This window comes from Leucopleurus acutus (genome assembly GCF_964270905.1).
Source record: "Leucopleurus acutus genome assembly, chromosome: 5".
In the NCBI taxonomy this organism is placed as follows: Eukaryota; Metazoa; Chordata; class Mammalia; order Artiodactyla; family Delphinidae; genus Leucopleurus; species Leucopleurus acutus.
Genome location: NC_139147.1, coordinates 6,922,819 through 6,937,316, shown reverse-complemented (window position 1 = coordinate 6,937,316; position 14,498 = coordinate 6,922,819). Strand labels below are relative to the sequence as shown.

At 44.8% G+C, this 14,498-nt stretch overlaps 1 protein-coding gene across 4 annotated transcripts in view; it reads right to left on the bottom strand.

Moving 5' to 3' along the window:
- Window positions 1–14,498, bottom strand: part of ERG (ETS transcription factor ERG) — a 204,515-nt gene that overhangs the window by 35,065 nt on the left and 154,952 nt on the right. For all 4 annotated transcript variants that reach the window (XM_082840105.1, XM_082840102.1, XM_082840104.1 and 1 more), the window contains one exon: window positions 6,266–6,417. In XM_082840105.1, the coding sequence (XP_082696231.1) occupies window positions 6,266–6,417 (152 nt within the window). The remainder of the gene's footprint in view (window positions 1–6,265; window positions 6,418–14,498) is intronic.

The following is a 14,498-nucleotide window of genomic DNA, read 5'->3' as shown; positions in this document are numbered from 1 at the left end:
TACTGATCTCATACAAACAAACATCAGTTTCTAACTGATCCGTAGCTTGGTTCACATGATTATCAGTAGTTTAGTTCACAAGGCATCTCAAATCCTTCATGGAATTAAATGCTATGTCCAGTATACAGATGCATTATAGAATACAGTATAAAACCAAATAAAGTGTGGCAATGAAAGAATTGGTAAGCCGTTGGCAGAGAAGCAATGAAGGTGCCAGCAGATCAAGGATGGCTTCCTAGACAAGGTGGATTTCAAAGATGTCTTGAAAAGTGAGAAGGATTTGTTAGCAGAGAGAGGAAGGGCATTCCATCAGAGGGAACAGCATGGGCGAGGACACTTGTGACAACGCAGCACAGGAGTAGAATGATGTGACTGGAGGGCAGGACAGGGTGGAGGCTGCAAAGGGATTTAGAAATCTTGTCATCAGGGAACAAAGGAAGCTTTTCTTTACTAGTCATGTTTACAGTCATCTTGTTCCTCAGCTATTTTGAAACATGTCTGAATCACTCATTTGAGCTCTTAATCATACTCTCTGCTGTCACGAATTACTTAACTTCATGTGGCTGGGTCTTATCTGCTTCTCACAGGCTTTGGTCATTTCCTCTGTGACTGGTGTGAGAGTAGCAAGTACCCAGTAAATACCTCACGCATTGAGTAGAAGTTACCCAGCAGGGAGGGCCTGAGGAAGACACAATACAAGAAGTTCTAGCCATGTGTGTTTGGGGGCCAGGAACAGGGGGTTTTAAATCACATAAGAGCTTTTATCCTTGGTGACTAGAATATTCTAAGTGCTCAGTAAATGAATGAATGAATGGATGGATGGATGGATGGATGAATGAATGAATGAATGGATGAATGAATGAATGCAGACAAGGAGCCAGTTAAAAGATGAATGTGGCAACTTTTTGTCTCTGAGACTTCTGACTCCCAAGAGCATTTGTGCTCAAAGTGGATATTTAGAAAATAAAAATAGAAGAGTTTGGGCTTCCCTGGTGGCGCAGTGGTTGAGAGTCCGCCTGCCGATGCAGGGGACATGGGTTTGTGCCCCGGTCCGGGAGGATCCCACATGCCGCGGAGCGGCTGGACCCACGAGTGTGTCTGAAAAGCCCCATGCCTTAGCACCCATTTTAGGGAATAAAAATAAAGAAAAAGAAAAATCTTCTCAAAATGATGTAAGCTGCTGAAACCAGAGGTTCTGTTGCATTTTGGTCAGCGTTCTGCAACTCTGAAGAAAAGTGGATGAAGACCGTGCCTTACTCTTTGCTAGCTCTCTCAGTTAGCACATCGCTGAGCATATTGTCAAGGCCAAAAAAATAACAGTGACTGCCGGAGGCCACCTGGCACACGGAGGGACAGCATCAGAGGCTGCAGAGGCTGCAGAGGCTTCATCAGACATCACAAAACTTACGTTCTCTAGAACATATTAGTTCCATTGTACAATGGGGACCCATTCTTTCTAAACATCGATCTGTGTTCACAGCCTTGGTGAAGAAGAACTGGAAATACCACCTGCAAGTCAGATTCCCGGGTTGTCCCCGAGTTGTCTCGGCTGTTGATGGGAGCACAGGAGAATGTATAAGGCTGAGTACTGCTCTTGATCTGATCTGTCTGAATGGAGCTCAGCGCTGCCACCAATGAATGGAGCTGCGGGGCTTCTTCCTCAGCTCTCACACTGTGTTTTGTGCCTTCAATGGCCCTGTATTTCCCTTTGAGTGCCTTGATACAGGACCTTTACAGAATTTATTGTGCCAGCCGATGACAGCCCCCAAAACACATCTGAAGGGAAAAGCTTTAGGACAATGCTTTCTTTTGCCAACTTCCTTTTCTAAATGATGCCTTTATTTCAAATAATGAAGGTGTATGAAAGCAAAATTGATTTAGTGTCTTCTATCTAGCTTAGAGCACCTCAAACCTTATAATTTATGAAAATCACACAGGAATGTGTTAACTATGTAAAATCCTCAACCCCACGCCAGGATTCATAAAATTTAGAGATGGGCATTTTTAAATCATAAGTCTCCCAGGGAACCCTGATGCAAGTGGTTCTGGTCACACTTGGGAGAAACATTTCCCAGTCAGCCTCCAAATTAAGCTGAGCCAGCAAAGAGCCATTTAACTGGGTCCCATGTCAGGGCCCCTCTTATTAAGACTGATTTCACCGAATGATACTTTGATCTACAACTGTGAACATGAGAAACAGCCCAACCCCCTGAGATGTAGACCCAGATATACAGATATTCACGCCAAATAGATAGATAGATAGACAGACAGGTATGATACATAGATATAAATGATAGAGACAGACAGATAAATGATAGATAGATATAGATAAATGATAGATATACAGATGATAGAAAGAATAGATGATTGATAGATGATGAAAGAGAAAGAAAGAAAGAAAGGGAGGAAAGAAGGAAGGAAGGAAGGAAGGAAGGAAGGAAAAAAGGAAGGGAGGAAGAGAGAGAAAGAAAGGAAGAACAGGTGTGATGTATTGTCTAACCACTACACTTTGAGGGGGAGGGGCACAATCACCAACCTTGCCAGGATGACAGGTGTAAGCCAGGGTTTCCCAGAATGTCTGGCAGCTCTACTATTTTTCTTGTGACGTCCCTGTTACCCGCCTACAATAAACCCAGGAACACATTTTTCCTAGACTCAGAATTAATAGCTGGGCCACTGTCCCACATTTGTTTTCTTCTTATTCTAGGGACACTGAGGCATGTATTGATGGAAGCATCTTCACACAGCCTGCTGACACCTTGGACCCAAATAACACCCGCTTTCTGCAACTGTGCAGGATCTAAAAGCTTGCGTTAAAAATATATACATATATACACAAACATACAAAGCCCCCTCCTGGTTTCACCGTCTGTTAAGTTCTTACTTTAGCCCCTGTTCTCTATCCGTTTACTCTGAATATGGATTCTGTCTTGTTCCTTTATTTATATTTGTGTGAGCTTCCTTAAATCCATTTTGAAACAAGGAGAGAGTGTAAATATATCCAATGAAGGTATACATTTATTCATTAGGGTTATTTTATGAGCTTCTTTAAAGCTCTTGAGTTAAAGACAGTGAGTCTCAAAACCAGGAACTTTGAGAAGTGAGGAATTCAGGTACAAGAGCCCAATCTGAACACAGACAATACCCCAAGTTCTGCTGTTTCTTCTCGCTAACACACCCACCTTCAGGCCAGTGTGTATCAGGACCATTTTTAGGTCTAGGACATGAATGTCAGTATGTAGGTGATCGATGGTGCAAGTGCTTCAGAGTAAATAATGGGGTTTTTTTTGGGGGGGGGAGGTTTGGTTATCTTTTTGATTTGCACTTATGAGTGCCAATCAATGTGTTTAAGTAGTAGGAACTATATGAACCAGTCAGAACCAGTTTTGGAGAATTCTACCTAAGTATACGGAGTTCTCTACACCCAAAATGTGCCCAAGTGAGGTGCCTGGATCCCAGAGCTGGGGCCTAACGTACAGAGGTAGCAGCTGACAGAGTGGTCCCCACGTCCTGCCATCTCTACGCTGAGGAATTTTCTGGATGGTGCAACGCAGCTCTCTGTGTGTGTGTTCATCTGTGTGTCTGAACACACACACGGGAGGCTTGACCAATAACTGAAAGGCTCACAACTTGCAAAACCAGCCACAAGGAGCTCTCTTACAAACCCTGTCAACTGAATAACTGCCTCTGCATTGGCGTGAAGCAACCAAAGGAGGGAACAGCTGAAAGAGGACTTTCTTCAGGAGATGAAACCAGCCTTTACACAGAAACTTAATATGAGCCAATCTGTGCAACCAGCTTCCACCCAACTGACTGACATTTAATGAGCACCTACTACATAGATCACAAATGGTGGATGCTTTGACTTGATTCAATTGCTTCTTTGCCTCTTTCCCATGTAAATATCTCTCCTGTTTTCTAAACAGTTTATTTCACATAGGAAGTCGCAAGTCTGGCCCTACTGCAAAGGATATTGATGACATCAAAGGCTATTGCTGGCAGGACAGAAATAGGACCTTGTCAGTTAAAAGGCACCAGGCTTAGCTCCTGGGTCTGCGATTCTACAGGGAACCCAGATAAGCATCTTTAACGTGGGCCTCTCCTCAGATTGACTCTCTCACCTTAGAGAACTAAAAAGACTTTGTTTTGCGTAAACTGAAGAAAATACTTTCTTAAGGAGGAAGGCAAAGGGTGAGATGGGCTTGGACGGACATCCTCTGGGTTTCTGTCATCCCGTTCAGCGTCAGCCAGTGTCCAAGGCAACAGCATCCCTGCCCTCCCAGTCCTCTCCAGGCACATGTCTGTTCTCAAGCCTTTTTTAGGTACCACACATCCCGGATGGGCATCTCGGACATCTGCCCTTCCATGTTTTTTCCCATTCAACAGGAAATGCCTCCTGTTCTACGTCTCAGTAACAAGTAATGGGTCTCAGGAATGCAGCTTAGTTCCCATGATCAAACCAAATACACGCCCTCTGCATAAATGCCAACTGTCTTTCAAGAAACACGAAAACCAGCTTTGTCCCTCTCCTACGGCACACTTGAGACTCTCCACTGTCTCCTATAAAAGCCTTACAACGTGCGCTTCCAGATCAGGGACGGATGATCCCTTTCGTACCTATAACTGCATCAAATCATTTTGCTGCAAAGCCACACAGTGACAACCCTGAAGAGAAACCCAGTCCAGGAACCCAAGTCAGAGGTGTTGCCAAGGACTCTGCACTCTGAACTCTCCTGTTCGGAAAGCAACGGGAACAGAAGTCCACTGGATGTGACCTGATGCAGAAGGAGGGGCAGGGGTGGGAATCACGCCACAGAGGGGATTTGAACCCGTCTGCCATCACACCTCATGGAGATGAATAGAGGTGACTTCTGCGGCAAGGGAGAATCAAGTTTGCACCAACCTTACCCATGCACACCTCTTATTACTCCAGCAACAAGGGGCAGCCCGGACAGGACTACCCAGTGGCTAGGCACCCCTTCATCCATTCCTCCCTCAGTTAATATTCATTGAGCACCTAGTACACACCAGGTACTGCACCTGGCCATGGAGGTAGGGCCTTTGTGGGGCTTACATTCTATTGAGGGAGGAGATAATAAGAGAGCTTTCACATAAATGTCCACTATAGTGACAGATGGGAATAAAGGCAATAAAGGAAAATGAAGCAGGTGGGGGGTTGAGAGTCACTGGGTGGAGTGGGGAGGGGGCGACTCTGGATGGAGTGGTCGGGAAAGGCTTCTGAAGAGATGTTTGCACAGAGCCCCAGTGAAGGACAGAACTCCCTGGAACCAAGGGGGTTTCGGGCTGAGGCGACAGCCAGTTCAGCCCCTGAGGCAGAACAAGAGGGGGACCAGGCGGCTGCAGTGGGTGATGGGAGGGAACCAGCAGGGCTACTGCAAGGGGCTGAGATTCATTCCAACCCCCCTCCCCCCCGAAAGGAAGAGAACGAAGGAGTCAGAAGGGCCTGAGCTCTAACTTGGCCTCTTATTAACTGCAGGCTGACCTCTCCAAGCTTCAGTTTCCTCATCAGGGCACTTGTGACAAAGACACTACCTATTTCCCAAGATTTCATGACACCAAACTTTCTATGTCTGCACATCGCTCACCAAATACCTAATATAGAGTCAGGACCCAATGAGTTGTCACCGTTGCTATTGTGGTGATATTTTTGGTTTTATGTAGTGCATTTCCTCTGAGGAGGTTTAAGGCATCCTTCCTATTACCTTTAGTTTTGCTAAATAAATAAATTCCTGGCATTCTCCTCAAATCCAGAGCCATTGTTTTGGCTTGGGTTTAGAACTACTTCTGGTAAAGAATTTTTCTGGCTCTCAGAGTCTGTGTTATAGGTCAGTGATAGCTGGAATTTCAGAGTTTGAGATCAAACAATATAGGTCTCCCAACTGTTAATTTTGCTAGATAAAAAAAACTTTTAAAGCCTACCTTCTATTATAAATAGCACCTCATAAAAGGAAGGATATTTAACACCAAATAACCTCAGAGAAAAGCCAATTCTTCCTTAGAGAGGTCACTTTTCATGGATTCTCTCTCTCTCTCTCTCTCTCTCTTTCACACACACACACACACACACACACACACACACACACACACCAAGAGCAGTGAACATTTCTCTGTGGGTGGACCAACTTCCGCCAGCTTCCATTTACAACCATTGGTCCAGGCAGTGGAGGGTGACCAACGCCAAGGGCAAGAAGAGAGAGCCGAATGAAGTTCTAGGAAGGCGTGGGTCGCTGACCGAGCCTCTGACCTGCTGGGACGATAACTCGGCGCTCGTTCGTGGTCATGTTTGGGGGCGGCATATGCTTCTCCTCCATGTAGCCGCTGTAATTCATCCCGACAGTGTCCGTGCTACCCACCATCTTCCCTCCTTTGGCCATGCTGCATTCATCGGGGGAGTTCCTGGAGGGGAAGAAGACACATCCTTCCATTATTGTGGCAACCCAGAGCCCTCCTCCCTGTCTCCGCGTTGATACCCAGAGAAGCAAGGAGGGGCAAGGTGGAGGGGTGTGAGGAAGGGCGAGGAGACTGTGAAAAGACAAATGCAGTGTCTGTGATGAACTGAATGGCTGTGTTTCTTCCAAATTTATATTTTGAAGCTTTAATCCCCACGTGATGGCATTTGGAGGTGGGGCCTTGGGGAGATAATTAAGTTTACACAAGGTCCTGAGGGTGAGGCCCCTATGATGGGATTAGTGGCCCTTATAAGAAGGCAAAGAGACCAGATACCTCTCTCTGTCTCTGTCTCTCTCCTCTTTGCCACTGAGTTTACAGTGAGAAGGTGGCCATCCTCCACCCAAGAAGAGAGCTGTCTCCAGACATCAACCCTGCCAGCAACTTGATCTTTGACTTCCAGTCTACAGAACTGTTATTTAAGCACCCGCCCCCCACTGCCCCAGTCCATGGTATTTTGTGATGGCAGCCCGAGCAGACTAAGACAGTGCCCCTGCTCAGTGGAAGCAGAGGGCAGGCACGTGGGAAGCAAAGCTGCCACCTGGCTTCTATTTCTCCAGCCAGCTCCTTCTGAAACTGTCGTGTCAAACCCCCTTCCGTGACAACTGACTGGAAACACTTGCAAGGAGCAGGGAACTGGCGCTTGTTCTCCCCGTGTGACTGTAAACAGGCCACGCACACAGATGCTGGGAGACGACCCTCAGCAAGGTTTATCCTAGAGCGCATGCCTCTTCACAACCTCAGAACGAAATCCTTGTGCTCAATTTCAAATCCCTGCAGCCAATCTTTAGACACAGAGTTTGAAGACCCCCAGTGTTCCTGGCTTAGGTGCAGGCAGGAAGATCAGAGGAGGGAGAAGGACAGGGGACCCCAGCAGCCCTGTAGGACTAGGATTGCGGGGGGGAAACCAGCTATGCGCCTGCAGAAAGGAGTCAGCTTCTGGGCCTTGGGGAACAGCTCACAGGGCTGATGTTCGTTAAGACAGCCATGGCCTCTTGGACAAAGACAAACCTGCCTTTCTAAAAAAAGAAAAAAGGGGAATATAAATTTTTAAGTGAGACTGCAAAGTTATTGGACATAGTGAAATCATACATAATGGGGAAACTCCAAACAGAAAATGCAGCTGAACCAGGAAACAGAAAAATGTTTTTTTCTGAGGGATCTTGATGGTTGGGTTATGTCTTCTAAGGTGGATTTCTAGAAATTTCCTCTCAAGTGCTACCCAACACAGGATTCTTCATACTCTTAGGAATCTACGCATCTCCATTGGATTTTAGATTTCCATCCCGATGTCTGAGGCCCTGATGGTTGTGGGCTCCACTCCAGTGAGCCTTCCTTTGTCTCCTCCACACTTTGTTTGCTGGAACTCTGCAGCCAATTTGCAGAATCTTGGAACTATAGGCCTGGCATGGACATGATCTTCAAGCCAGAGATGGTCTGAGGCATTGAGGCAGAAGGGCACTCTCTGGGTGAGGCAGGACTGAGGTGGGGTGGAAAAGGTCATTCTAGACCCAAGAGCCATGGCAGGGGTGTGGACAGGAAGAGCAGACCGAAGGCCCTGGAAAGAGTTTGTTCAGCGTCTGGGAACTCTGAAAATACAGATTTGTTCTCAGCATCCCTTGCACATGTCTGGTGCTGATGGAGGGAGCTTAGGGCTGATGATGAGGAAGAAGCAGGTATGTCTGTGGATGGAGGTTATAGTTGGGGTCATCCAGGACTAAGTTCCTACCATGGGCCTGGAAATACACAGCCCCGTTTCATGGCATCCTCACAGCTGTACTAACATGAAGGAAATTTAAAAATAATAGCAGTCGGAGTTCCCACGGTGCGAACCCTCTATATTTCCAATGCTGCCTACACGTGCATTATTTCCTCTTGATGCTGTTTTTCCTGGCTTCCAACATTTATCTCTAAAAGACCCATCCTAATATCAAAACACTGAATGTCTTCACTTGAGACTTAGCTTCCTTTCCCTTTGGAAAATTCCATCAGTTGAGTGGAGTATGTATGTTTTGGTCCATTGGTCTCAAGGAGAGAAGTTACTAGGGAAGAGAGTTAAAGGGGTTTGTTTCTTTAGGAAAGAGACTTTAGATGCTACTTAGGTGATGAGTGTCCCTCAAGTAACATCTGTAAGATCTAAGATGAGCACTGTTCAGATTCATTCGTTCACTCCTCCATTTAGACTATTTTTTATTGAGTGCCTGCTGTATATCAGGCACCATAAATTCTTTCTTCTCCAGCAAGGCAGTTATCCATCTAAAAAGTTAAAAGTCAAAGAGATGTATAGAATTATAGAAAGAGGAAACATGGGGGATCATGGACCATACGTTCCAACTCTCCCATTTTCTTACAATTCAATTGTTCAATTTCCATCTCTGAGGACGAAAGCTCTAGGAACAAATCAGTTTTCCCATGGCATTAAAATAGATCCCTCATCAAATACAGAGATATAATGAGCTATTAAATTGCATTTTACCAGAGCTTTCCAATAATATGTGTAAGTATTTAAAACAGGGGCAGTCTTCAATATGGTCACTTTGTCTTCATCTTATAACCAGAAGACATAATTCAACTCATTAAGCTTTTCCAGCCAGCTTTCATTGTGAAAAAAAGCAGCAGAATGAAACTCTATTTTCAAACGTTGTACCTTCAGTTCAATAAAAAAAAAATTGTCTTTTTTCCACTGTATTTTGTTTTAGCTTCAGAGGAAGACAGAAGGGAACCATGTTTGTGATCACTTCAAATAGTCTTTGAATCTAAGTAATAAATCTAACAGAACTCCAACCCCAAAGAGAGGAGAGGTCACCCCATAGGGCCACTGACATACGAGACTCAAGGCAGGTATTCAATAAATAGTGGTTAAAGGGGCCCCAGGTGTTCTATTCTCACTGTTCAGTCATTTCGCCTTGTTTATTCTCTTGGAAATTTTAATAGCAAAAGAGTAGCATATATATATGTCGCTGTGTTCTGAGAGCTTAACAGTTACCAATCCTCACAACAGCCTGGTGCAGCGGCTGCTGGCATTAGCTCCATTTCTCAGATGTGTAAACTGATGACACAAAAGAGAAGGGAATTGCTCCAGGTCTCAGAGCCAGGAGGAGGCAGAACTGAGGCTTGAAGCTGGGCAGCCTCTACTCACTGGCCACACTTATAACCCCCACACAGACAGCCCCACCCAGTAAAGCTAAGATGGCTAGGATGGCGGCCCTTTAAAAAGTAAAGCAGATCCTTATTTCAGAAAGGCATCAGGAACGCCCTGCCCCACACGTTACTCTGGCTTAAGGTGTGCACTGTGATACATACACGATTCATAGTCTAGGCCACCATCCTTGCCCCTGGACTGTTCACTCCCCAGCACAGCAGATGTGTGACCCATCCAGAGTGTATCTAAAAAGACGGAAATAAGAAAGAGAGGGAAATCCTGGAGGAGGATTTTTTTTCATGGACTTTAGACACTGCTATTTTAAGAAAAAGAAATCTTAACGTGATTCAGAGAATTGCAAAGTGTATATTGAAAAGTCTCCCAATAAATGCGTTTTCAGCTCTTTGACCAGCTGTGGTAAGAAAAGATCCACACCGGAAACCTGCCCCTTGCTTACTGCACTGTTTAGCTCTACCTTCATCGTGCATTCCGAGAAGTCACAGGGAGAAGCTCCCACAAACAGCCTGGTATCCTACCTGTACCAAGCCTAGAACAGAGGACCCCACGTTCTCTAGTCTAACATGGTAAAGGTTTGGGCATTCAGTACATTACTTTGAAATGCACATAGCAAAGAGCATCCCTTTAAATATGATATTCTTGGTATTCACATGTGTGTTCTTTAACAGTTCCTGTGAAAGTTCTAAGGCAATTCATTAGATGCCTGCTAACTGGGTAATTAATTGGTGAATATGAAAGTTCTCTGTCTTATTATTTGGGGCATCAATTTCTTTATTGCTAATAAGCATGGTTCAAGATATTTCTCTCAAAGACTCTATCTTTTAAGGGCATGGAAAAGTGATTATGCAAGTCAAACCACAGTGAGATATCACTTCACACCTGTCAAGATGGCTATTATAAAAACAAAAACCAAAAGATAACAAGTGTTGGTGAGGAGGTAGAGAAATTGGAACCCTCGCGTACTGTTGGTGGGAATGCAAAATGGTACAGCTGCACTGGAAAACAGTATAGCGGTTCCTTGAAACATTTTTAAAGAAAACAACCATATGATCCAGCAATCCCACTTATGCCTATTTATCCAAAAGAATTAAAATCAGGCAAGAGATATTAGCACTTCTAGCTTCACTACAGTACCATTCACAATAGTCAAGGTGTGGAAACAACCTATATGTCCATTGATGGATGAATAGATAAAGAAAATGTGGTACACTCATACAATAGAATACTATTCTCCTTAAAAAGAAGGAAATTTGGAAATAGATGACAGCATGGATGAACCCTGAGAACATTATACTTAGTGAAAAAAGCCAGTCACAGAAAGACAAATACTGTCCGATTCCCCCTTATATGAAGTATCTAAAAAAGTCAAATTCAGAGAATCAAAGAGTGAAACGTTGGTTTCCAGGAGCTGGGGGAGGGAGAAGTGGTGAAGTTACTAATCAACCATCATAAAGTCTCAGTCAAGTAGAATGAAAAGGCTCCAGAGATCTGCTGTACTACTTGGTACCTTTGGTCAACAATAAGGTACACTTAAACATTTGTTTAAAAGGTAGATCTCGTGTTGTGTTCTTACCACAATAAAATAAATTAAAAATGATTGTGTCTTAACCATATTCTCAGATTCACATTTTCAGGTCTGGGTTCTATTTATAACCCACAAAACACTGGTCTTGACAACCCCATACAGTATGTGGCACCAGTGAGAGGGAAGAGAAGGCAGGAAGACCGCTCACAGCAGGAGAAATCCCACATGGGGCTGGGGCTGCCCTGAGAGGGGGAGGCTGATTCAGACTGAAGAATTTCAGGAAGGCACTGGACAACAGCTGGGGTGCCAGAAAGTTGGGTGTATCAGCCTCCAAGCCCCTTAAAACATCCTTGGGGCCACACAGCTTCAGGAGTTTAATCTCTGCAGCAATCTAACAGATTTCCATGCCACTTGGGTGTAATTGCAGTCACTTAGGAAATAGAGAAATAATGTAGAAAGACCCCCTCAACCTTCATGATGAACAAGATAGGGGGTTGGTGCCCTTCTTCTGATAACTGGAGACACATGCCCAACTAAGATGGCCTGTTGAGCCTCAATTAATTAATCGCTCTTAAGTAGCATTTGGAGAATTAAGGTGAGTTGAGAACATGATCATTGACTTCTTAAAACATACTAGTATTACGAATTAATGATGAAAGACCATAGCAAAGAATATCAAATAAATTGGAAAACCTACTATATTTAAATTAAGGTGAGAAGTCAGACATGCTGCCAAACTCCACTGGGTTCTCGTAGGGTTACAGAATCAGAGGGCTGGGAAACTCCATTCCCAAGCCCCCAGGCAGGACTCTCCAGAAGCTACCTGGATGAACAAATGCTTAGCTTATATTAACATTTTTCTAAGGAGGAGAGTCCAACATCTCCCTCTGCAACTCCAGAGTTATATTTATGTGTATGTGTGGTGGCTCTGAATATACTTTCTTCCCCTGTCCTTCCTCAAACTATGTGACATTTGAGGTGGACTGCAAAAATGCACACAAGACATAAACGATCAAAGGAATGGAAGTGAAGGTTATATGAGGGCAGAAAAGCAATTAACGAAGAGATAAAATCAGCACATTGAGTAAGCTTCCTATTTATAGTTGTTCAAGGTAGAACATCAATCTATCTCTGAACTTCCTACTTGCCAAAGCAAAAAAGGAATCTATCCTGTGACAATTCAAGGTGTCAAAAAGATACATATGAACCAGTCACTCAGCAGAAGCAAAGCTATTCCTGGGCTGGAACTTGAGAGAAGTTTCTCTCGTGGCTTCTCTTGCAGAGAACTGGGTGATGCGGCAAGCAGTATCCTTCCCAGCATCCCATAACAGACCTGAGAACATACCACACACAAAGCAGGATGCTCCAATCACACAGCTTGCAGCTGCTTCAGCTACAGGAACTGGGAGACTGTATTTCCTCAGCCAGCGCTTCATGCTTACCACTTCTCGACACTGATTTTGGAAAGAACCAGCCAACCAGAAACATGAGTGCAAAAATATAAAAAATAAATGATTAAAAACCGAAAAAAATCTTGAGAGATGGAATGCTACATATTCCAGTTTCCACAGTCTTCTAAGTTATATGTTTTAAATTCAAATTTGCCTCTGCATGGTGGGCAAACAAATATTTACAGACCTCATTTGTTTCATTTTCTAGCCTGTATCTGACTGCTTTTACTCATGCTAGGGATGGCTCCAAACTCTTTTCATGTATTCATGTTATAGTGAAACATTCAAAATGGTGCTTAACACATAGTAAACGCTATGCGTTAGCTGTTATTATTCATCTCATCCACACAACTCCACGAGGTCAAATACCAATAAGCAGCAGCAATATTACAGCTGACTTGCAGAGAGGATGGAGGCAGGTTGTGCCCAAGGTTACACGACCAGCAGTGGAGCAGCTGGGATTTGAACCTACAGAGTTGGGGTCCTGAGTCCAAGGACTTGACCACCATGCTATAGGACCTCCCCTGGTAACTCCACACGAATGGTCTCTTTCACAGACATAACACCTAATGGGATGGACCCTCAGAAGACTCAAGGTCATCACTATTGGGTATTTTCTGAAGAATATCCTGGGAGTGGCCCTAAGACAGTCATGGATAGGGCGGCAGATGTGAGATGAGTAGGGCCAGCCCTGTGCAGACAAAGGCAGAGCCTCCTGGGAGACGCTAAAGGCGGCAATGTTTATTTGGACCTGCATACGAATTTTGATAAGTCTGGTTTAAGAAAAAGGTGGCCACCTCGATTTACAGTTGAACATCATATGTCCCTCCCCAAACCTTCCTTGAGGCACTCAACAGGGTGCAAGCTCTACAGAGATGATGGGTGAACATTCATGAGTGTGAGGAAATCAGACAAGAAGTGTCTGTGCTCAGAGAGGAGAGTGGGAATGCCTGTGACTCAGATCGTGGGTCTAAGAAGACAGAACTGAGAACCAGGACAGAAGCTGGACCACTGAGAAAGTAGTCCATCTAATTTTTTTAAGATTAAGTGGACCCCAGCCCGATACAAAAGCTTCTTTTAGCTGTTTCCATAATCCCTTTCTTTGAAAAGGGGTAATGTGCCTATAAAAATGTACCAAGACATTAAAATTAGGGCTTTGGTTTTTGAAAAACAAAATAAACTTGACATCTGACATTGGTTTTCTCACATCAGAGTCTACTTACAGCAGGGCAGATTCCATCACAGAAACAGCCCGCAGTGAAATGGCATAGATGCGAACGTTAGCTTGACAAGGATGCGCTGTGCCCTGAGCTGAGTGTGAATGGACCTCATTTATCCAAGCATGTCATTGAATGCAGCCCCAAGTGACAGGGCCGAGCTCACCAGCCACCTTAAATCTGTGATCCACCCTCACTTCACAACAGTTAGTGGAGGCGCTCAGGCCTGAGAGAAAGCCCAAGGCAAGTCAAAATCGAATTTGGGCAAAACTGATATAACTCCTCCTGGTGGGTGAAGGCAAACCCGCTGGTCCTCTCGAAAATCTACCCATTCTTCAAGCCCCATCCTCCTTCCTGTTCCTGAATTCCTCTTGCACTTGGAGACAGCTTTCCCCTGCCTCGTTCTCCATCACATGCTGGTGGAGGAGTAATTTTTTTTTTCACATTTGAAATGCTTTTTTTTTTTTTTTTTTTTTTTGCGGTACGCGGGCCTCGCACTGCTGTGGCCTCTCCCGTTGCAGAGCACAGGCTCCGGACGTGCAGGCTCAGCGGCCATGGCTCACGGGCCCAGCTGCTCCGCTGCGTGTGGGATCTTCCCAGACCGGGGCACGAACCCGTGTCCCCTGCATCGGCAGGCGGACTCTCAACCACTGCGCCACCAGGGAAGCCCTGAAACG